We start from the raw sequence: 23,381 nt of genomic DNA, 5'->3' as shown, positions 1-23,381 counted from the left end.
CTCAAAGATTCACAGCAACAACTGTGTTAGTTCGAGATTTCCTGAGTTTTGAGTGGGTAGAAAGAAGTTTCCACCATAATAATCATTTAATACTGAACTTTAGATTTCTGAGTGATGTGATGGAAAATTCAGTCCCTTCATGAAATTGTGTTTGTGCTCATTGAACTGTGTCAGTCTCTGCTGCAGCTGGAAGTTACTGCAGTTTCTGTTCAGTCTGACTGAGGGAGGTTTTTGTACGACTGTTTTTCACTGTGTGAACACCCACTGACTGTTAGGATAGTGAAGACTCTGACAGTAATAAACTGCTGCATCTTCAGCCTGGACTCCACTGATGGTCAGAGTGAAGTCAGAGTTTGATCCACTGCCTGTAAAACGAGCTGGAATCCCTGATGCTCGAGTGGTAGCATAGTAAATGAGCAGTTTGGGAACTCCTCCATCTTTCTGTTGGTACCAGGCTAAATAGTGATAGATGCTCCAAACATGAACATCCTGACTGGTCCTACACTTGATGCTCACAGTTCCGTTCAGTTTCTGTTCAGTCTGACTGAGGGAGGTTTTTGTACGACTGTTTTTCACTGTGTGAACACAGCTTTACTGTTCAGCCAGTGCCAACTCTGACAGTAATAAACTGCTGCATCTTCAGCCTGGACTCCACTGATGGTCAGAGTGAAGTCAGAGTTTGATCCACTTCCTGTAAAACAAGCTGGAATCCCTGATTGTAGAGTACTAGCAGAGTAAATGAGCAGTTTGGGAACTCCTCCATCTTTCTGTTGATACCAGCCTAAACGGTTCCCACTATCTACATTCTGACTGGTCGTACACTTGATGCTCACAGATCCTCCCACAGCAGAGCTCACTGCTCCAGGCTGAGTCACTGTGATCTGTCCTCTGGACTCTGAGGACACAGAGACAAAAACATAAAGCAGCTTCATGGTTTTGTGGGCTTCATTTCAGAGGGACAGATGTTGATAGAGGAGAGGAGTTTGATTCTCTGGACTTTACCTGTGAAGCAGCAGCAGAGGAGAGTCCAGATGAGGACGCAGATCAAAGTCATGTTTTTGATGAGGAGGATTTCTGTGGCTTCTGTTGTGATGAAGGACAGCTGTCAGTCATCCAGTGTTCAACTCTCAGGACTATAAACTCTCCCAGAGCACTGGAGCATGGTGCTGCTGATGCAAAGTGCCTCTCTATGGAAATGACTTCTTTTTAAACACAGCAAAAAAGCTGTCATTACTCATTTATACACATTATTATTGCAGCATTAAAGTTTGAAGTGTTCTGTAAATTTTGTGCCTTTCCCAAGAAAATAAAATAAGCAATACAGAGGAAAAGTAATTAAAAGAAACTGAACAATACCTACTAAATTTATTTTTACATTTTAATTTCAATGTGAAACTAACTATCAGTATTTTTTTTGTCACAGATTTATTCAGCCACACTTTGATTTGACGTTTTTAGCTGTTGCTTTGTTCACTGGAGTTTGGTGGTGGAACCAGATTGGATGTTAACTGTAAAAACTTTTTCTCTCTTATAAACATGAATCCTGTTCATCTTCAGTCTTCATTTTCTAAATATAGATTCATTAATCGATATCACTTTAATGAATCGATTTTTAAATATAAATTTGTTTTGCCCAAAGTGCCCCAATTTTCTGAAGCTGAAGGTTTTTTCTCTCTCTAACTAAATTTGATTGAAGCAGCAGCAAAAGAAGATCCAAACTATGCTTCACATTTCGCATCACATAAACATCGTCATGAAGTCCCTCTGACTTTTGCTGTTTTGCTTCCACCACGATAAAATCACACTTCATGCAGAGCTCTCTCTCTCTCTCTCTCTCTCTCTCTCTCTCTCTCCCTTTCAGTGTATTTTCAGAACAGTTTCCCATCTAAAAATCTCAGTTTTCTGCATCATTTGCTTGCTTATTACCCACCAGTCTACCATTATGTCAGCTGCTGTTTTTTTTATTTAACTGACTTCCGACAAGAAAGTCTCATTTCTGCTGTTCAATACTGAAGAAATTTAAACTTTGTAAAATTATGCAAAATTGCAAACTGCTTAGTTGTGTCTCTAATTAAACCTCTTTAACTTTGCTCTGCTTCACTTCAGCAGCATCAGGTAATGTTATATGTTGGTTCATGGTTTTCTTCAGTTTTTGTTCTACTGCAAAATCTCCTTCATGTTTTTCTGTGTTTTATCCTCAGTTATTTTGACACAAAGGCATCTGCTGTGGTGCTTACACCTTTGATAAAGTCTCACAAGTGTCAGCTTTATTTTCATAGATATAAAAATATGGATATGTAATGATAAATATTTAGAATTGTAATATTTCTGGCTTTCTAAGACAAAATTCCGATTCGAATCGAAGAAAGAATTGAATCATGGATCCAATCAAATCAGGACCTTGTGAATCAATCAATCAATCAATCAATCAATCAATCAATCAATCAATCAATCAATCTTTATTTATAAAGCACTTTTCATACAAAAAAAATGTAGCACAAAGTGCTTTACATAGTTAAAAGCAGCCCACCCCACCCTCCAACTCACTCCCCACACTCTCATTAACATAAATGATGTGAATAAACACATATCCCCCCATCCCCCCCCACACACACACACATACACACACGCGCACACTTAAAGAGTAAAAATTGGGCTGGGTTCGCATGAGCCAAGTGAGGAAACACTATAACAGGGAGCCGTCTGCACCGGGAGCCGGTCACAGACCGCAGCCTCCAGGCTGGGCACACAGCAGGAGGGAGGCCAAGGAGCCCCCCAGCCAGGCTGAGAGGACCCCCAGAGACCCAGCAGCCACGGTCAATCACAGCCCCGGTGCAGAGAGCGCCCTCCGAGGAAACACTGGAGATATGACACAATAGGATATATACAGGGTAAAATGATAAAATAAATAAGAACAGGATACAATATAAATATAAATATAAATATAAATATAAATAGAGTAAGAAGATTAAAAAATGAATAAGAATAAAATCAATAAATATTAGGTAAAGCCTAAATTAATAATAGAATAACAGGATAGAATAAATAAGCATAAAATAAATAAACGCTAAGTAAAAGCTAAATTAAAAAGGTGGGTCTTGAGCCTGTTCTTAAAAACATGTACGTTCTCTGCGGCCCTGAGCTCCTCCGGCAGGCTGTTCCACAGACGAGGACCATACCACTGAAACGCTGCCTCTCCGTGAGTATGTGTCCTGACTTTAGGGACAATCAAAAGGCCAGTACCAGAGGACCTCAGGGTCCGCGAGGGTTCGTATGGTAAAAGCAGATCTGAGAGATAAGAAGGCCCAAGACCATTAAGACATTTAAAAACCAATAAAAGAACTTTAAAATCGATCCTGAAACACACGGGGAGCCAGTGCAGCGATTCTAAAACCGGTGTAATGTGGGCCCGCCCTCTGGTCTTCGTCAGCACACGAGCTGCAGAGTTTTGTAAAAGTTGTAAATCAGAATCGAATCGATTTTAGAAATCAGTGACGATACACAGCCCTAATTTTGAGCACTGTCATGAACTGGCAGAGGCAGTTCACACAAGAAGTTTACGGAAATATAAAGTTATTTATCAAACATAACAGAACCAAGATGATGTCATGGCTGGCTGTGTGGCAGCCCGAATAGGAATCCAATGCAGGACTTGAAACACAAAGGAATTGAGTAAAGGAGGCAGCTTTTATTCGCTGTGACAAAACCAAACACTGAATTCAAGAAAACAAAAACCTAATGCTGCTGAAAAAGCAGAAACTAGGAATTGGGGAAAAAACTAGGAGGCATGAGGGATACAAGGTTTACAGGACACACAGCAACGTCGAGGACATGACAACGAGCAGAAGGAGGCTGAGCAAGGAGGCAGGAGTTCAACAAACATGAAGACAAAGGTGAGGAAGCATGAACCACCGGGGAGGCACACTAACCAGAAATGAAACAACTGAAACAAAGGATTAAACCAGGAAACTGAACAATGCCAAATAAAGCCTAAGACAGTGGTTAACAAACTTTGGTACGCGTACCACTGGTGGTACTTGGTCTCTCTCTAGTGGTAGACGGGAAGTCTCCAGATTAAATAATATACCATGTCCTGAGGGATTTCTGAAAAGTTCAAATGCACAGCTGTGCTATCACTTATGACATAAATGAAATGGTAAATGGCCTGTATTTGTATAGCGCTTTTACTAGTCCCTAAGGACCCCAAAGCAATTTACACAACCAGTCATCCACCCATTCACACACCCATTCACACACTGGTGATGGCAGCTACATTGTAGCCACAGCCATCCTGGGGCAGACTGACAGAGGCGAGGCTGCCGGACACTGGCGCCACCGGGCCCTCTGACCACCACCAGTAGGCAACGGGTGAAGTGTCTTGCCCAAGGACACAACGACCAAGACTGTCCAAGCCGGGGCTCGAACTGGCAACCTTCCGATTACAAGGTGAACTCCCAACTCTTGAGCCACGATCGCCCCTACATGAAGACAGAAAAGAAAAAAGCAGTGATGTTTATAGGGTTAGTGAAATTGGACTAGCAGGTCTATAATGCTGTGCTATGTCGTGGCTAGCTACACAGCTATGGTTAGCATACTATAAACACAATGAAGCTGGAGGACGAATGTTAACTTTTTTTTTTAAGTTAACATGAGCGTTTCTGATGGTTAGGGACAAATGCAATCGCACGGCAGGATGCTGTAAACAGACCAAACTTCAGTCAGGAGATAATCCATCCACAATATGAGGTTAGTCATTAATATACTGCTGCAAAGGCTGGGCTGCAGTTACATTGTAGGGTTTAAAAACTGAGCTTTAAAATGAACGGTGGTAATAAAAACCGAGAGAGGCCGACAGTGATCACTGACTTTTTTTAGGGGCTTGTTCAGATTAAACAGAACAAGATACAAAGCATTAAAACATGTTAAAAACACAACAGCCCTGATAAACACAGAGTAGTTTGTTCATACATCATCACTTAAAGACTGATATTCCACCTGCTGTGAATGTTTTAATACAGTACAGCTGGTATTATTATCACTTGTCACATCCTGTTTATGACAGTTAAAATAAATAACATTCATATAAGATTTAAAATTGTCTTGTGTAAACTGCATGTGGTGTTAAATAGGCCTATACTACTGTACTTTAATGTTGGTCATAAGGGTGGTACTTTAAGAGCCATATATTTTATGAGGTGGTACTCATTGTGAAACGTTTGAGAACAACTTGCCTAAGGGACATCGAAACACTGGGTAGCAGAGCCAGGACCATGACAGACAAAAAGATCACCAATAGCTTGATGTCAGATGGAGTGGAAGACAGAGCTCATATGGAAAATCCTCAAGCAGGTGTTGAGGTTCACTTGTTGACCTCACCGATCCTTTGATATCACAGCTGGAGAAGAAGAGTCAGATTAGGCAGATTAGGCATCAAAGCTTTATTACCAATGCGCATTGGGAGATTCCACTGCATGGAGTCACAGCAAACACCAGTGGATCTGAGGAGCACTCCTCACACACACCTTCAGTTGCGGTTTTTGATATGGGCGACATGGGCGGTTGCCCAGGGCAGCATCGTGGTGGGGGCCGGCATCATGGCATCGGCAAAAGAAAAAAAAAGGTAGCTCGCACCCATGCTGCCCCGACATAGTGCCAGGCACCAATTGGTTTTCTATTGCCCATTTGCGGGGAGTAAAGGCGCCCTGTATTTGCGAGGTGTGGCTGCTGCTTGCCAAACACAGCGAGGAGAGGGGCGGGGCTGCGGGGGAATTCTCTGACTTGCTGGAGCGGCATCTAATAACAAGCTCACATATAAAACAAACCAACAAACTAGGGCTGTGAACGTAAACGCCGTCATCATGATTAACGTGATTAAAAATTTTGACGCGATTAATCCGTTTGGAGCGCAGAATGACTCAAAATCCCAGAAATGTCTCTGTCAACGCATTTCGATTTGTGTGTGTGATGATGGCAAAGATTCCTATGTTTACTTTTATTTATAAGTGAGGAAACTGGCAGTTATTGCTGGTCAGATCAACTTGAACACATGTGAGAGGCTTCTTTAGTTTGTTTTAGTGAAAACACCTTTGACTGCTGCTGTCGCTGACCTGAGGTTTGTCAAATGTGTCAAACAGCTAATGACAGCTGGAAGCAGGGAAATATTTGATCACAACAGAGCATCTCCTGTCTCTCTTCAGCAAGTCAAAGAGATAAATACGGCCAAAAGGAACTGCTTCCTTTTTACTGCCATGCAGAAGGGCTCAGCTGGTGATGTAGGGTACACTGCACACGCTTTGAGAATTAAATTAGTTGATGCATTTATTACTTCTAGGCTGGACTACTGTAATTCATTATTATCAGGCTGTCCTAAAATCTCCCTAAAAAGGCTTCAATTGAGCCAAAATCCTGTGTGTCTTTGTTCTGTCTTCCTCTCCTTCCAACCAGTTGCGAGAGATCGCCACCACTCTGCTGCAGGAGGGAATTTTTCCTTCCCACTGTCGCTAAGTGGTCATCTGATGTTTTTTATTTCCTTTAAAAAAATATTATTATAAAGTCTTTCCTATACAACATATAATGCTTTCATGCTTTTTCTTTGATCTGGCACTGTATAAGTACAATTTATTCAGAAATGAATGTATGAAAATCTACAGATTTATTTGAATATTTTCTTGAATATTTTTAGATAACCTTGTTAGAAGACCTTTTTGAGTTTGTTCTAGTTATATAAGTGTATTTGACAGTTAATCTGGCAGTATCATACAAACAATAAGTCATTTTGGTGAGCTTGTTTGCTTCAGAGTCAGAAAACCGTGTATGTGGAGGGAGGTTTTTGTACGACTGCTTTTCACTGTGTGAATGAATACTGACTGTTGATGTTGTGTCTGCCCTTACAGTAATAAACTGCTGCATCTTCAGCCTGGACTCCACTGATCGTCAGAGTGAAGTCTTTGTCTGATCCATTGCCTGTAAAACGACTTGAAATACTTGATGCTCGCCGGTTTGACCAGTATATGAGTAGTTTAGGAGGTTCCCTTTGTTTATGTTGGTACCATTCAACAGAGTCAGAATTAATGACAGTATGACTGATTTTACAATCCATGCTCACAGATCCTCCCACAGCAGAGCTCACTGCTCCAGGCTGACTCACTGTGATCTGTCCTCTGGACTCTGAGGACACAGAGACAAAAACATAAAGCAGCTTCATGGTTTTGTGGGCTTCATTTCAGAATTAAGAAAAAAACAAAACAAAGAAAAACTAAAATTTCTTTATCAACATAGGAGACACTAAAAATGTCTCTTTCAGAACATCAGTGCAGGTTAAAAAGTGTAAATGTCAGAATAATTTATGTCACAAAGATGAAGTTAAAGATTTGATGAACTAAACTTTAAATCTTCAGATCAAATCATGTGAAATATTTCTGTGACTAAGAATGTAGCTGAGCAATCTACATACATACATATATCAGTACTGCAGTTTACTAAAATATTCTCATTTAATAACTACTTCCCAGTTTGAATATTTACAGGAGAGTTTCTTCATCACAGATCTGACTCACAGTATCAACTGTTTTGTGTTTCACATGTTCTTCTGTGCGAGCTCGTCAGGATGGACACAAGTCTGATGTTTTGAGTCAAACGCACATTGTGAGGTGTGTGTGTGTGTGTGTGTGTGTGTGTGTGTGTGTCCTCAGTGAACTGTATCAGTCTCTGCAGTATCTTCCAGCTGCAGCAGTCACTTCAGTTTCTGTTCAGTCTGACTGAGGGAGGTTTTTGTACGACTGTTTTTCACTGTGTGAACACATACTGACTGTTGATCTCATGATAACTCTGACAGTAATAAACTGCTGCATCTTCAGCCTGGACTCCACTGATGGTCAGAGTGAAGTCAGAGTTTGATCCACTGCCTGTAAAACGAGCTGGAATCCCTGATTGTTGAGTGCTAGCATAGTAAATGAGCAGTTTAGGAACTCCTCCATCTTTCTGTTGGTACCAGTGTAAGTAGTTGTTGTTATAAACATCCTGACTGGTCGTACACTTGATGCTCACAGTTCCTCCCACAGCAGAGGTCACTGCTCCAGGCTGAGTCACTGTGATCTGTCCTCTGGACTCTGAGGACACAGAGACAAAAACATAAAGCAGCTTCATGGTTTTGTGGGCTTCATTTCAGAGGGACAGATGTTGATAGAGGAGAGGAGTTTGATTCTCTGGACTTTACCTGTGAAGCAGCAGCAGAGGAGAGTCCAGATGAGGACGCAGATCAAAGTCATGTTTTTGATGAGGAGGATTTCTGTGGCTTCTGTTGTGATGAAGGACAGCTGTCAGTCATCCAGTGTTCAACTCTCAGGACTATAAACTCTCCCAGAGCACTGGAGCATGGTGCTGCTGATGCAAAGTGCCTCTCTATGGAAATGATCTGACTGTCACAGAGACTTAGATCAATCAGCTCACATGTTATTGAATATAAGTATTTTAAAGAATGATTAGCGGTTCAACTTAACGAAGATAAAATGGAAGCTCTTGTCTGTTTCCAGGACAGATTTTTGCCGGTGAAATGAAAGCTCTTTGTGTCATTTAATCACATTTAAGTCGTGTGTACGGACTCTTGGGGTACCTCTCGACTCTGCATACATTTAGGATTTTCATGTCAAATCTTTGGTTCTCTCTTTTGTTATTCATTGTTATTCATTTAGTTCCCTGCGATAGACTGGCGACCTGTCCAAGGTGTACCCTGCCTCTCGCCCTTAGACATCTGCGATATGCTCCAGCGCTCCCCGTGACCCTGAAAAAGACAAGCGGAAGTGAATGGATGGATGTTATTCATTTATTTCTTCATTTTAATTCATTATTCACTCATGTATCATCATGGGCGAGCACCAGCTTACGTCATTGAACATTTTCAGCCATACGTCCACAGCGGGTTAGGCCTGTGATCAGGGTCTGTTTACTCTACGTCATACGAGGCTGAAAACTAAAGGAGACAGAGCTTTTACCAGAGTGACCCCAGACTCTGGAACTCTCTCCCTCTGAGGCTGAGATCAGTGGACGCAGTGGTCTCTCTTAAGAAACAACCAAATGTCATGTTATTAGACTTGAATTTAGTAAACGCTTTTCTTCAATGCTCTGTTATTTACTTTTGTCTGAAGTTGAATGAGGGATTAGCCAGTTTGTCACAATATTGCAGGTGTCAATATTTTATATGGATAGAACTGAAATGAGTAAATAATATGGAAAAATAAAAATCAGGTGTTTTTTTTTAAAGATTTTACTAAAGAATGCTTCATATCAGCTCTCAGAATTACACAAGGAGTAAATCTACCGAAAAAAAAGGAAAGAGAAAAAAAGGGCGGGGATAGCTCAGTACGTAGTGTGCTTGGCCCATGATCGGAAGGTCAGGCGTTTAAATCCAAACAGCCACCTGAGGTACCTCTGAGGTACCCTCTACTAACTGCTCGCCAGGTGCCGGATTGGCGGCTTCCCACTGCTTCACTAATTTAATGGGTTGCAATGGTTCCGGGTCGCTGCTCATGTGGTCGACCGGCCAGTCAGCTGAGCAGTTTTGCGTTCTTTTTCTAACTTGAATGCTCTTTTCGTTGTTGTTCTACTCGGTATATTTTTATTCTTTTCCTTCTTCCTTTTCCTCATTTTTGTGATTTTTGGACTTGTTTTCGACACTCGGCATGACCCCAAGGCTCACCTACACCAGGGACTCCCTCATCCAGCTGCAGCTGCAGCCCGGCCTCCGGCTTTCCGCTCCGCTCCTACGGACTACTTTCCCGAGGAAATACTCTGTGGACACTGAAATCAAAAAACTCACAATAACAAGGTAACCAGGAGTAGATCAACGAAGAGTGGGGTGAGAGCCAGACTCAAGAGGGAGACACACAAACAACGAGCGCTCCCGTCCATTATCCTCGCTAATGTGCGGTCTGTCCGCTCCAAGCTGGACGAGCTGCAAGCCTGCGTCAACCACCTGCATGAGTACAGAACTGCCTCCATTCTGGCATTCATAGAATCGTGGTTAAACAACAGCGACGACAACAGCATGCTTCACATTGATGGCTTTTCACCACCCCTTCATCTGGACAGAGACCGCGAACGCATCGGGAAGCAACATGGCGGCGGCGTGTGTCTGTATGTAAACAACAGCTGGTGCTTGTTAGAGTTTGTATTGTTGATTGTCATTTATGCTTAGAAATATTTAACCATATATGCTTAGAAGTATATAATCACTTGTGTAGTGATAGGATGTGTGATCTTTAGCAGGCCCCAAAGGCTTGGAATGCACACCTACATCTTGGGGGCATGGGAAGAGTTCGCATCTTGTCTTATTGTTTTATGACGGGATTAGCATAGCTACGTCTGTTCTAGTCTAAGTGCTTTTCTGTTTAGATGAACTGTTGGACTCCCTTCTTGTTTTCACTATTAAATCAACAATTTCTTTGTTTGCTTGTAGGATGCAGTTTGCCATGAGATGAGCTCAATGAATGGGATAACTGCTAATACATTTGTTAAACTGTGTATTTTTACAGTACTTTAGGGTGATTTGACATATGCTGAGTATGAAACTGTTTGCATTGAAACTGTCAGACATGATTGGGAACTTTTCTAGCATAAAGGCCAAAAAACGGGGGAATGTTAGAGTTTGTATTGTTGATTGTCATTTATGCTTAGAAATATTTAACCATATATGCTTAGAAGTATATAATCACTTGTGTAGTGATAGGATGTGTGATCTTTAGCAGGCCCCAAAGGCTTGGAATGCACACCTACATCTTGGGGGCATGGGAAGAGTTCGCATCTTGTCTTATTGTTTTATGACGGGATTAGCGTAGCTACGTCTGTTCTAGTCTAAGTGCTTTTCTGTTTAGATGAACTGTTGGACTCCCTTACCGGGGGGGGGTCTAGTCTACCCTCTTCCTGACTAAGGATGTTTGATGCTTTCATGTTATATGACCCTTTTGACCTCACACACACACACACACACAGGCAAGGTACTCTTTGTGTGTATGTAGACGTCATATGTTAATGAACCTATGCATATTCATGTAACCTCAATAAAAGGACAGTGGTATGGAAGGGACGGACGAGAGCAACTGGGGCCAAGCGAAGGAACGGCGTTTGTCCGGTTCTCTCCCGTGCACAAGTACCATGAAGAAGCTTGCCTACTGGTGTTTTGCTTGTGTGTAATTGTGTTGTCTTCAACGTTCCAGCGAGTAGGTTTATACTCTAAAACCTATCAGTGCTCTACAGTCACTGTGAGGGAGAAGCTGTGCACTACAGACATCGAGCTTCTGGCTGTTTCCCTGTACTCCTACTACCTCCCCACAGGATTCCCACAGGTTTCCATCAACCTGGTTTACATCCACCCCAGAGCTGATGCAGCTAAAACCACAAAGTACTTCATCAACACTCTGTACAAACTAGAGTAATTAACTCCGGACTCTCCCAAGTTCATCATGGGTGATTTCAGTCACTGTTCCCCTGACAATTCGCTTAAAGGAGACCAACGGTATGTTAAATGCAGCGCACGTCAGGGGAAGACTCTGGATAAATGCTATGGCTCTGTACCAGATGCATTTAAAGCCCTCCCCGTCCCCCTTCTCGGCTCAGCAGACCACCACACCATCCTGCTGGCCCCTCAAGAGGATTAAAAAGGTCACCAAAAACATCAAGCAGTGGGCAGCAGAAAGTATCCTCACCCTACAAGGATGTCTCGAAGCCACTGACTGGGACAGCATTCTTTCTCCCTCAACAGGGAGGTGAAGAGGGCCATAAAACCTGCTAAACTGCAGTATAAAAACACTGTTGAAGAAAAAATTCACCACAGGGGATCTCCGCTCAGTCTGGCAGGGCCTCCAAACCATGGCCTCTGTAAATACTGTGGTCACCACCCCCAGAACCATCCAGGTGGAGGGCAGCAACCCCTCCTCCCTACCTGACGACCTTAACGCTTTCTACAGCAGATTCGAGACGGACCCAGCTTGAGGAGTCCAGATCCTCACTCACACCTGGCAGCTCTGCACTCACCTTCAGGACTGAGGACGTGGTGAGAGCCCTCAGGAGGACCAGGGAGAGGAGCTCACCCGGCCCTGACAACATCAGCAGTTCTGAGGCACTGTGCAGGGCAACTAGGAAGCGTGTTCCGGACTCTATTTCAACACTCAATTGGCAGTCAAACCGTCCCCCAGCTGTGGAAACACTCCACAGTCATCCCCATCTTCAAAAGAAACAACCCAAAGTCTCTGAATGATCTTCGTCCTGTGGCCCTCACCTCCCTTGTGATGAAAGCCATGGAGAAGATCATAAAACAGCACATCGTAAGAGCAACTGACCCCCTGATGGACCCACTCCAGTTTGCTTACCGTGCACGCAGAGGTGTCGATGATGCAACAATCTTCATCTTGGACTCCATCCACAAACATCTGGAGCTCCCTGACTCCTCCGTCAGACTTCTGTTTGCTGATTTCTCACCACCGTTCACCACTCTGCAGCCTCATATCCTGGCCACTAAACATTCCTCCCGATTTCACCTGGATGATCAGCTGATCCTGTGGATATTGGACCGTTTGACCAACAGGACTCAGAAAGTTCAGGTCAAGAAGTCTCTTTCCGGTCTCTGTTCCACCTGCACTGGGTCCCCCCCAGGGCTGTGTGCTCTCCCCCCTGCTCTTCATCCTCTACACTGATGACTGCAGATCCACACAGCCCAACTGTCACCTGGTGAAATATGCTGACGACACAGTTCTCCTGTCACTGCTGTCAGGCCCTCTCAACACCACGGGCCCACTCTGCAGGAGTTTGTAGAGTTGTGTGACAGCTCCAAACTTGAACTGAACGTGAGCAAAACCAAAGAGATGGTGGTGACCTTCTCCAGTAGGCAGAGGGATCTGGCTGCTTCAGTCACCACCACCATCCACGGGAAGCCAGTGGAGGTAGTTGAGGAGTACAAATACCTGGGAAGCATCTTTGACAATCTCCTGAAATTCTCTGCCAACACAGAGGAGATTCTCAGGAGGTGCCACCAACGGCTACACCTTCTTAGGAAACTCAACTCCTTTGGAGTCAGCACAGCCATCATGATGACTTTTTATGATGCCTTCCTGGAAAGCATCATGACCTTCTCCATCACCTGCTGGTTCCACTCCCTCAGCCTTCAGAACAGGAACAGCCTGCAGCACACGGCAACAGTGTGTTCTAAAATCATTGGCCTGCCTGTCAGAACTCTGGCACAGGTTTTCAGCCAACAGGCCCTTAGACAGGCAGCCAAAATCATCAACGACCCCTCTCACATTCTTCACCCCGGAATTCAATGGCTCCCCTCTGGGCGACGCCTCCACTGCATTTGCTACAGGACTGAGAGGAGGAGGAGAGCCACCTTTGTCCCCAAAGCCACTCTGCTTTTTAACTCCAGCCAATAAGAACATTTCCCACACCCATAAACATAAACTACTCTACACTCTTTTTATACTGCCGACACTTTACTCACTTTTAGTCACTTACAGTTATATATTTACTTATTCAGTCACTTTAATTTAAAACTGTGTACATAATGTATATTCTGTGTATTTATTATCTCACTCTATTGCCTGTTTATGCCCTGTCCTTATATTCAACGTCATGCTGCTCTGTTGTTTTTTAAATGTATATATATTTCAGTTTATCACTGCAATAATTTCATTTTTTTAGATCAGTTGGTAAAACTGAAAAGGAAGGAGTGAATTATTTTGTTGAGTTTGTTTGTTTCAGAGTCAGAGAGCCGTGTCTCTCTACAGTCAGAGGTTTTTGTACGGCGCCTCAATGAGTTTGTATCACTGTGGTGGACTTTTGGTGGAGGAACCAGACTGGAATTTGGAAGTAAGTCAAACTTAGAGCTTTTTTAAATGTATATTTTTTCCATTCCTTTCATTTCCTTTAATATTCAGCATACTAGGAAACAATTTATATTAACGAATCATTACTTTATAATTTCATAATATTTTCTGGCCTATGAACAAAGTTTGCTTCTAAAACGCATATTCAAAAACTCATAACATTTTCTAATGAAAGCCTAGGATGTTTCATAGTATTAATTATTATTTCTGGTTCTGATGATAAAGTTGTATTTTGAGGGCTTGTAGGTTTAGTTCAGTCTGACAGAGTCAGAGAGCCGTGTCTCTCTACAGTCAGAGGTTTTTGTACGGCGCCTCAATGAGTTTGTATCACTGTGGTGGACTTTTGGTGGAGGAACCAGACTGGAATTTGGAAGTAAGTCAAAAACAAAGTTACTTCTATGTCCTTTTTTTTTTTTTTTTTAGAAAAAATATAGATCTTGAGTAATGTCCAAGTTATGTTTAGCATTTTTATTTTTTATTTTTTGGGGGTTTGGTTTTGGCAGGCTGAGAAACAAACTGTCTTTTAGAAAAGTAAACATAAAAAATTATTTAAATTTGGAAAACAGAAGGTTATGCACTACAATTATTTGCTTTAACTGGTTGAGCCTGTAGGTTTAGTTCAGTCTAACAGAGTCAGTTTTTGTACGGTGCCTCAATGAGTTTGTATCACTGTGGTGGACTTTTGGTGGAGGAACCAGACTGGAATTTGGAAGTAAGTTACTGTTGAAAAATAAGATCTTTTATTTGCTTCAATTGTTGACTGTTGGCTTAGAGAAAAACATTTAAAAGCTTTTTTTCCCCTGATATATCAAGGAGGCTGACAGAAATTTATGTCTAAATTTGTGTTTGAAACGTTAACCTACTTGCTGTTGATAAAACTGTTCCTTCAGTGATTTTTCTGTACATGATCTTCACGGTAAGTTGTGGATAAACAACATTTACTTGAATAAAAATCCTCAAATGAAATTAAACAGACTAAACTTAGATAGTTTCAGATCAAGGTTAACTGTATAGTAAAAATCTCTGTTTATGAAGTAAATAGTTTGAGTTGTTTTCTAAACGTATTTCCCAGTAATACTTAAAATCATGAGTGAGTCAGATTTTTGTGAGTTTAACACTCTTTTGTCAAATGTTGCACTTTTTTCCTTCTGTATGTGGTTTGGACATATTTCACTGCTGTTATTTCTGTGCTGAGAGGTTTCTTAAAGGGAAGTGAAACAACGTGTGAGTGACTGTTGGAGCAGAAAAACATCTGACAGAAACTACCTGTTACCCGTTCTCTAAGCTGATTGGTGTCTCCTAGGTGATGTGCGTCCCACCCTGACGGTGCTCGCCCCTTCCAGTAAGGAGCTGGAGCAGGGGAATGCCACGCTCACATGTCTGGCCAACAAGGGCTTTCCCTCAGACTGGAGTCTGTCCTGGATCGTTGACGGCCACAGATGCAGCGGCATTGGTTGGGAAGTGAGCAGGAGCCCCGGGGCGCTGCAGACAGACAGGCTCTACAGCTGGAGCAGCACCCTGATGCTGCCTGCAGACCAGTGGGAGAAGGTGGGCTCTGTGACCTGTGAGGCCACGAGGGGCTCCGATACTCCACTCTCAGAGACTCTGAGGAGAGACCAGTGTTCCCAGTCCTGAGCTGATTCACTGGGGGCATGATGCTGTTTTCTGTTATTGTTGTTGTTTTCTACACTTTGCTACAGCTCTCAGTCTGCAGTCTTTTTCAATCTCAGTCTCTTTATTCTTAATCTGTTTGTTTCCTGTTTTATGAACTTGTCAAGATTTTACAGCAATAAAGATTTTTCACCTGAACATGTCCTGTTATTTCTGCTGTTTGTTATATATGTTTATAAATATATTAACATGGATTTCAACGTTTTCAACATACTTTATTAAATAACAGTTTTAATGTGGTTACAAACACACTGATTCATTGAAATAAATAAAACCACTTAAAGAAGAAAGAAAAATATATAAATACTGGAAAAGTCAACAGGCTAAAACACAGTAAGCCATGTTTGTTTGTAAATAATTTATATTCATATGCATCATGTTGATGACAACAATCATGATATTTGTAAATAAAAATATTATATTTATTAATCATGTAATTTTCCTGCACCTGTCATAGACGAGCACATGACGTCCAACAATGACCCAGTCCAAAGTTTAAATGTTAAACGTCACACTGACGTCCAGGTTGGGTCAGGGGTGGACGTCCAAGTGTCCATAGTGGACTGTGCCTGATACTAAAAATCAATAAGGTCTTGTTTATGCTCTTGAATCATTTTTGTATTGTTCTTCAAACTGAGTTAGAAAGGAAAACTCTAATGAAATGTGTTTATGTGTCCTCAGTGAACTGTATCAGTCTCTGCAGTATCTTCCAGCTGCAGCAGTCACTTCAGTTTCTGTTCAGTCTGACTGAGGGAGGTTTTTGTACGACTGTTTTTCACTGTGTGAACGGGAAGCTGTTGTCCTGCTGACAGTAATAAACTCCTGCATCTTCAGCCTGAACTCCACTGATGATCAGAATGAAGTCAGTCTGATCTGCTGTTGCCCCAAAACGATCTGGAACTCCAGACTGACGATTTGTAGTATCCTCAATCAGGAGTTTAGGAGCTTTTCCAGATTTCTGAAGGTACCAGTTAATGTCATCACCTATAGATGTACTGGATTTACATCTGATAGAGACAGTCTGTCCTGGAACCACAGACTGAGCTTTAGGAGTCTGAGTCAGGACGATTTCTGCTGATGAACCTGAAAACATGAAAAGAGGAGAAGTTTAGAGAAAGATGATCAAACATTGGAGGATCATTTCTCTAACATGGAGAACAGATGGAAGAAGGTCAGTGCTGCTGGTTTCAGAGTTTCTCCATCATAGCAGAACATCATTGTGGTGAACCTGGCTGCATGCTGAAGCAAAGTTTTCACAGAGAGTCTCACCCTGAACAAGGAGCCCCAGGGTGGCCAGCAGTAGAGTCAGTGACATCATCATTGTGCTGCTGGTGTGTGAGTGGCTCTGAAAGGCCTGGACAGCCACTGATCAACACTGGCCTCTTAACAGCTGTGAGCAGAGAGGCAGGACACATATGCAAACACACAGAGTCAGTCATCTTTCCTCATCATGTCATCCTCTGTCATGTGACACGTTCGTCCTTTAGTTAGTGCAGTGCTTTTTTTTTTACTTTGTATTTTTATTTATTCAATTTGCATTCACTAATTAAAGATATTTCAGCACACAGGAACATGTATATTTACTTAAATATCCAAATCTCCACAATGTTTTATCAATTTGCGTTTAAAAGGTTAAACTTGACCATTTTTTTTTTCTTTTCCAATTTCTTCCATCATTTACTTTCAGAGAGTGTGTGATGACTCATGCTGTGGTAGTCATGAATATAAATAATTATTGAAACATATACATAAATGCATTAATTGTTACCTTTCTTGAACATGTATCAGCCCTGATACTACAACCCCACACACCACTGCCAATCCATAACCTAGTAAAGACGTAGTGTCGATCTGCAGGACCAGCACCCCAATACAGCAAGTCTGGATCAGCTCTCTGTTTAAAAAGTTCTCATCTCTGATCCTATCCTGACGTTTAACAAAACTAAATAGAAAAAGGTTATTTTGTCTGTTTTGCTCTTTTAAAGAAGACTCTTTCTTTAGTTAATCGATTTTGTGAGCCAAAGATTTTCCAGCTGTTGAATATTAAAAAGCTTTCTCATGCTGTCAGTGTCATATCAATAAATATAAAAAAGCCAAGATTTTACTGAAGAATACAGAGGAAGATGTAGATCCTTTTCATAAATGAAGACTTAAACAACATCTATTATATTTGTTCTGAGTGATCACTACTGTCATTAAACTTTTCAATCTTGAGTTGAGTGAGCTTTTCCAAGATGACAGGAGGAACTATGTGTCACGGCTGAGCAGCCGGTGTGTTTGTGGAGTGGACCCAAGTGCAACCACAGAAGAAGAGAGAAGTTTAAACAAAAGGCGAGCCCTTTATTTGGCTGGAAAAACCCCCACAGGAATAAAAAACAAGGCAAAGCATACAGGGGGAGTAAACTAAAACTACAAGCTAAACTGGGAAAAGCTAGACTATGTCAGCTATGACAAAGTGATATGAATATGATTAGTAGGAGCATGCAAGAAACGATGACGAGAAAACATGAACATGGCCTGAACAGAATGATGAAATACGTACTTTTAACCTGACCTGATGTGGGGGACGGAAAACAGACCTAATACCCACAGGAGGTGATCAGGGAAAGTGGAAACACTTGGGAAAACAGCTGACTGGAATACACATAATGATGCCACAGGGAAACAAAACACCATGAACATGGGAATACTCGACTCTTCAAAGTAAAACAGGAAACATGGAGAGACATAGACATGATAACATATGATAGACTAACACAGAAGACAGGAAAAGTCTCACAAACAAGGAGACTTAGGTGGTAACACAACTAGGCTAAACTTCAATTAAACCCTAACTAAGCATAACACCACAAGAACTTCATATATTTTAATATAACCTAAGAAACCAAAAATACTAAATAAACTCAAAACACAGGGTCACAGACTCAGCCCCTGACACTAGGGATCAGTTAATGCTTTAATGAGGATGGAAATTATGTGAAACTATGTTTTTACAATCATTAGAGCTTAATCTAAATGTCAAGGAGATTTTGGGCCGATGTGTTACAGAGCTCTCTGTCTGCATGATTTGGGAGAAAGGGCCTCATCCCTCCAGTAGAGTTCAAAGTCTTTGAGAATCAGTGCCAAGGAGCACTGAAGATGATCCTTTCAGTGCCAACTAGACACTAGAATATTTTTTAAATGTATATATAGGGCTGCTCAATTAATCGAATTTTAATCACGATTACGATCTGGGCTTTCAACGATCATTAAAAATGACTGAGCCGATTATTAGCCCCTCCCTCATTTATCCGCGACACATTAAAGGCCGGTCCGTGAAAATATTGTCGGGCATAAACCGGTCCGTGGCGCAAAAAAGGTTGGAGACCGCTGATTAAGAGGACCCGAGGGAAGCTCGGAAAGCTAAGCAGAAGTTATTTGGAGAGGAGAGTGACTGCCCTTGGTTAAAAAGAGAGTGTTACACCCCGGCCTAGGCAACCGGGGTGCAACGCAGGAAAATAAAAATAAGGAAAATAAAAATAATCCCAAAACGAGATTTAAAGCAAAATACCACATTTATTTACATCACCAAACACCAGACGTCAAACTATTTACAAGGGGGGGGAAGATCGCGACCATGACACACTGAAACACAAGGCTTAAATACATAGAAGGCAAATCAGGGAATGGACAACAGGAGGGAAACACAGCTGGGGCAAATTAGACCTGACGAGACAGGGAAACGTAAACTGAAAACACTAAGATAACACAGACTTTCAAAGTAAAACAGGAAACACATAACAGTCACGCCAAAAGCAACACACCGACAACACCAAAACGTAACAGTTCCCCCCACCCAAAAATCAAACATTTAACACCAAGTGAAAAGTTTGATCCAGACAGACGAAGCCGATGAAGGCTGGAGCGGTCCCACTGACCCTCCAGCAGACGACGAAGGCTGGAGCAGTCCCACGGACCCTCCAGCGAAGGCGGATGAAGGCTGGAGCGGTCCCACGGACCCTCCAGCGACGACAAAGGCTGGGGCGGTCCCACGGACCCTCCCCTCAGCGAAGGCAGACGAAGCTGATGAAGGCTGGAGCGGTCCCACTGACCCTCCAGCAGACGACGAAGGCTGGAGCGGTCCCACGGACCCTCCAGCGAAGGCGGATGAAGGCTGGAGCGGTCCCTCGGACGCTCCAGCGAAGGCGGATGAGCAGCCCACCAGCTGCACACACGGACACGCAGCCCACCAGCTGCACACACGGACACGCAGCCCACCAGCTGCACACACGGACACGCAGCCCACCAGCTGCAGAAGGCTGGAGCGGTCCCTCGGATCCTCCAGCGAAGACAGAAGGCCGAAGCTGTCCCTCCTTCGGACCCTCCAGCGATCCCGGACGAGCCCCCATATGTTACACCCCGGCCTAGGCAACCGGGGTGCAACGCAGGAAAATAAAAATAAGGAAAATAAAAATAATCCCAAAACGAGATTTAAAGCAAAATACCACATTTATTTACATCACCAAACACCAGACGTCAAACTATTTACAACGGGGGGGAAGATCGCGACCATGACACACTGAAACACAAGGCTTAAATACATAGAAGGCAAATCAGGGAATGGACAACAGGAGGGAAACACAGCTGGGGCAAATTAGACCTGACGAGACAGGGAAACGTAAACTGAAAACACTAAGATAACACAGACTTTCAAAGTAAAACAGGAAACACATAACAGTCACGCCAAAAGCAACACACCGACAACACCAAAACGTAACAGAGAGTTTAAAAAAAAAACTTCAGTGGTGTTGCACACCATTTTATATTATTTTTTTAAAGTCATTGTTAACCCTTTAAAGCCGTCAGAGCAGCACGCTCCGTTTTGCATAACTATTTTTAAATCCCTGTAGAACCTGAACCGTGTAAGCTAGCGCAATAATTTGTTTTGCATATGAAACCGGAGGAGTTGTACTTACATCTGATGCCATCAGCTTGTCCTCGGTCACGGTTTCCTTCCACATATAGCTTTGCAAAAATTGCATAAAAAGCGCTTGCAGGAACAAAAACATAATATTCCAGAAACAGCTTTGCCGTTCCTATCAGCTGTTCGTAACACTTCCCACAGTGAAATGATGCACCTGCTGTTTTCTTTGCAAATTTGCATCATAGGATTGTTTTTTGTTTTTCCTGCAGTATATAAAAATTGCTGTATCTCCAAAATAAAACTATGAAGACACTCAAAATAAATTTCCTGTGGTGGGAAACTATTTTTTGCAATTTTATTGTATTTAAAGTTTTGAGGGATAAACCTCTTAAATTTCTCCAAGTAGAAATATATGTAAACAAAACAAAAGCGATTTTCAATTTTTTTTGTAGTTTATTGCACTTTTTTGCAATTTATGTAATTACTATGGACTTAATGCATACATATTGTTAAAATATGGGCTATAGCAGTTGTATTGATGTATAGCAACTTGAAATGCTCCCACAAATGGCACTACAGCATGTAAAGAAAAAAAAAAAAAAAAGCTCTGGTGGACTTGGTTCTATAGTAGGTCTTAAAGGGTTAAATAAATATTGTCAAATAATCGTGATCTCAATTTCAGTGAAAATAATCGTGATTATCATTTTTGCCATAATCGAGCAGCCCTATGTATATATATATATATATTCAGTTTATTGGAGGCAAATATGTCTTTATGTACTTTTTTTTAGTATTTATGGATTTATCACAATTAACCTACACTGTATATCATGTGAAAAATGAAAAAAATATATTTTTGAGAATCAAAAGGTCTCAGTTTATACTGACACATATTAAATCAAGTTTTAAATTCTATTTCAAGTTGATGATTTGATATCATCAGAGGAAGAAGTCCCCCAAAAATCCACTTCATCCATTTTCAAAACTCATATATTCAAAATAAAAATATATCTTCTTTAAATGTGTAGCACTGCAATAATTTCATTTTTTAGATCAGTTGGTAAAACTGAAAAGGAAGGAGTGAATGATTTTGTTGAGTTTGTTTGTTTCAGAGTCAGAGAGCCGTGTCTCTCTACAGTCAGAGGTTTTTGTACGGCGCCTCAATGAGTTTGTATCACTGTGGTACACGTTCGGTGGAGGAACCAGACTGGAATTTGGAAGTAAGTCAGCCTTAGAGCTTAATTAAATATATATATATATATATATATATATATATATATATATATATATATATATATATATATTCCTTTAATATTCAGCATACTAGGAAACATTTTATGTTAATGATTCATTACTTTATAATTTCATAATATTTTTGGGGGGTATGAAATAAAGTGACCTTTTAAAATGTATATTCAAAAACTGATTACATTTTTGAATGAAAGCCTAGGATACTTCATAGTATTAATTATTATTTGTGGTTCTGATGATAAAGTTGTATTTTGAGGGCTTGTAGGTTTAGTTCAGTCTGTTAGAGTCAGAGAGCCGTGTCTCTCTACAGTCAGAGGTTTTTGTACGGCGCCTCAATGAGTTTGTATCACTGTGGTGGACTTTTGGTGGAGGAACCAGACTGGATGTTGGAAGTAAGTTAAAAAATAAATTTCTGTCATTCAAGCATTCTAACAAGTAAAGAAAAAACCTAATATTTAATAATAAACACAGTTTAATTATTTTAAATAGATTCAGGGTTGATGTTTGATTCAGGCTCTCTTTGACAGGGCTAATTAAGATTAGCTCTGCAACATTACTATTTTTTTTTCTCTACTTCTGTCAAAGTGAAACAGAAATAACTTTTATTATAGACAAGAAACAAGTTCATCATCCTGTTATTAGTTATATATATAACTAATAACAGGATGACGAACTTGTTGTGTGTGTATGTATACATCATCCATGATTTAGACTTCTAATCATTTTAAAGCCAAACTTCTGCTGTAAATGTTTCCACATCTGCTTCTTTTATTTCCAGTGTAGTTTGAACATATTTCAGCTCAAACTGTGTGATGATTCTCTCTGTGCTGATATGCATGAGAGGTTTCTTAAAGGGAAGTGAAACAATGTGTGAGTGAATGACTGGTGGAGCAGAAAAAACACCTGACAGAAACTTCTTAACGGAGAAAATCAAATTGTGGTTCGTGTCCTCTAAGCTGATTGATGTTTCCTAGGTGATACCCGCCCCGCCCTGAAGGTGCTGGGTCCTTCTATTGAGGAGCTGATGCAGGGAATGGCCACGCTCATGTGTCTGGCCAACAAGGGCTTCCCCTCAGACTGGAGTCTGTCCTGGAAGGTGGATGGCAGCAGCAGCATCAGAGGGGAAGAGAGCAGGAGCCCTGGAGTGCTGCAGAGTGACGGCCTCTACAGCTGGAGCAGCACCCTGAGGCTCCCTGCAGACCACTGGATGAAGGTGGGCTCTGTGACCTGTGAGGCCACCCAGGGCTCCCACACTCCGGTCTCAGAGATACTGAGGAGAGACCAGTGTTCCCAGTCCTGATGTCATTTACTGAGTCGTTGTTGCTGTTTTTCTTGTGGTACAGCTCTTTGCTTATGTGCTGTAACATCCTTTGTTTTCTTGTTGCTTCTACTTCTCATATTAAAACAACAAAACAATAAAAATGGTTCCATTTCATAAATACCAAAATCATAACAAATGCCTCTACATTCATCCCTTTGTGATCTGGGCCCTGTTTCAGGAAGCCGGTTTAGTGGAAAAACTGAGTAAGTATACCCTGAGTTAACGAAAACTCTGGGTTTTCGGTTTCACAAAGCGAGTTCAGCTGAAGCCTGAGTGAGTCACTATGACGACACACGCCGTGAAGCTAACCTGCCCCCTAGCAGGTTTACTACAACTAACCCTGACTGTCTCCGCCCCTTTGTCG

At 41.7% G+C, this 23,381-nt stretch overlaps 2 pseudogenes and 1 gene segment (V, D, J or C); 1 reads left to right on the top strand and 2 right to left on the bottom strand.

Moving 5' to 3' along the window:
- Window positions 1–16,317: 16,317 nt before the first annotated feature.
- Window positions 16,318–16,863, bottom strand: LOC147303265 (Ig kappa chain V region GOM-like). The segment is given in 2 exon segments: window positions 16,318–16,625; window positions 16,812–16,863. Coding segments are annotated over 2 exon segments (360 nt in total).
- Window positions 16,864–19,207: 2,344 nt separating this feature from the next.
- Window positions 19,208–20,123, bottom strand: LOC147303264 (uncharacterized; annotated as a pseudogene).
- Window positions 20,124–21,529: 1,406 nt separating this feature from the next.
- On the top strand, window positions 21,530–22,996 carry LOC147303263 (Ig kappa-b4 chain C region pseudogene; annotated as a pseudogene).
- Window positions 22,997–23,381: the final 385 nt, after the last annotated feature.

This window comes from Aulonocara sp. 'chitande type north' Nkhata Bay, linkage group LG22 (genome assembly GCF_057382095.1).
Source record: "Aulonocara sp. 'chitande type north' Nkhata Bay isolate Kocher_YH1m ecotype deep benthic linkage group LG22, A_spYH_male_GT1.1, whole genome shotgun sequence".
Taxonomy (NCBI): Eukaryota; Metazoa; Chordata; class Actinopteri; order Cichliformes; family Cichlidae; genus Aulonocara; species Aulonocara sp. 'chitande type north' Nkhata Bay.
This window is presented reverse-complemented; position numbering and strand designations above follow the sequence as displayed.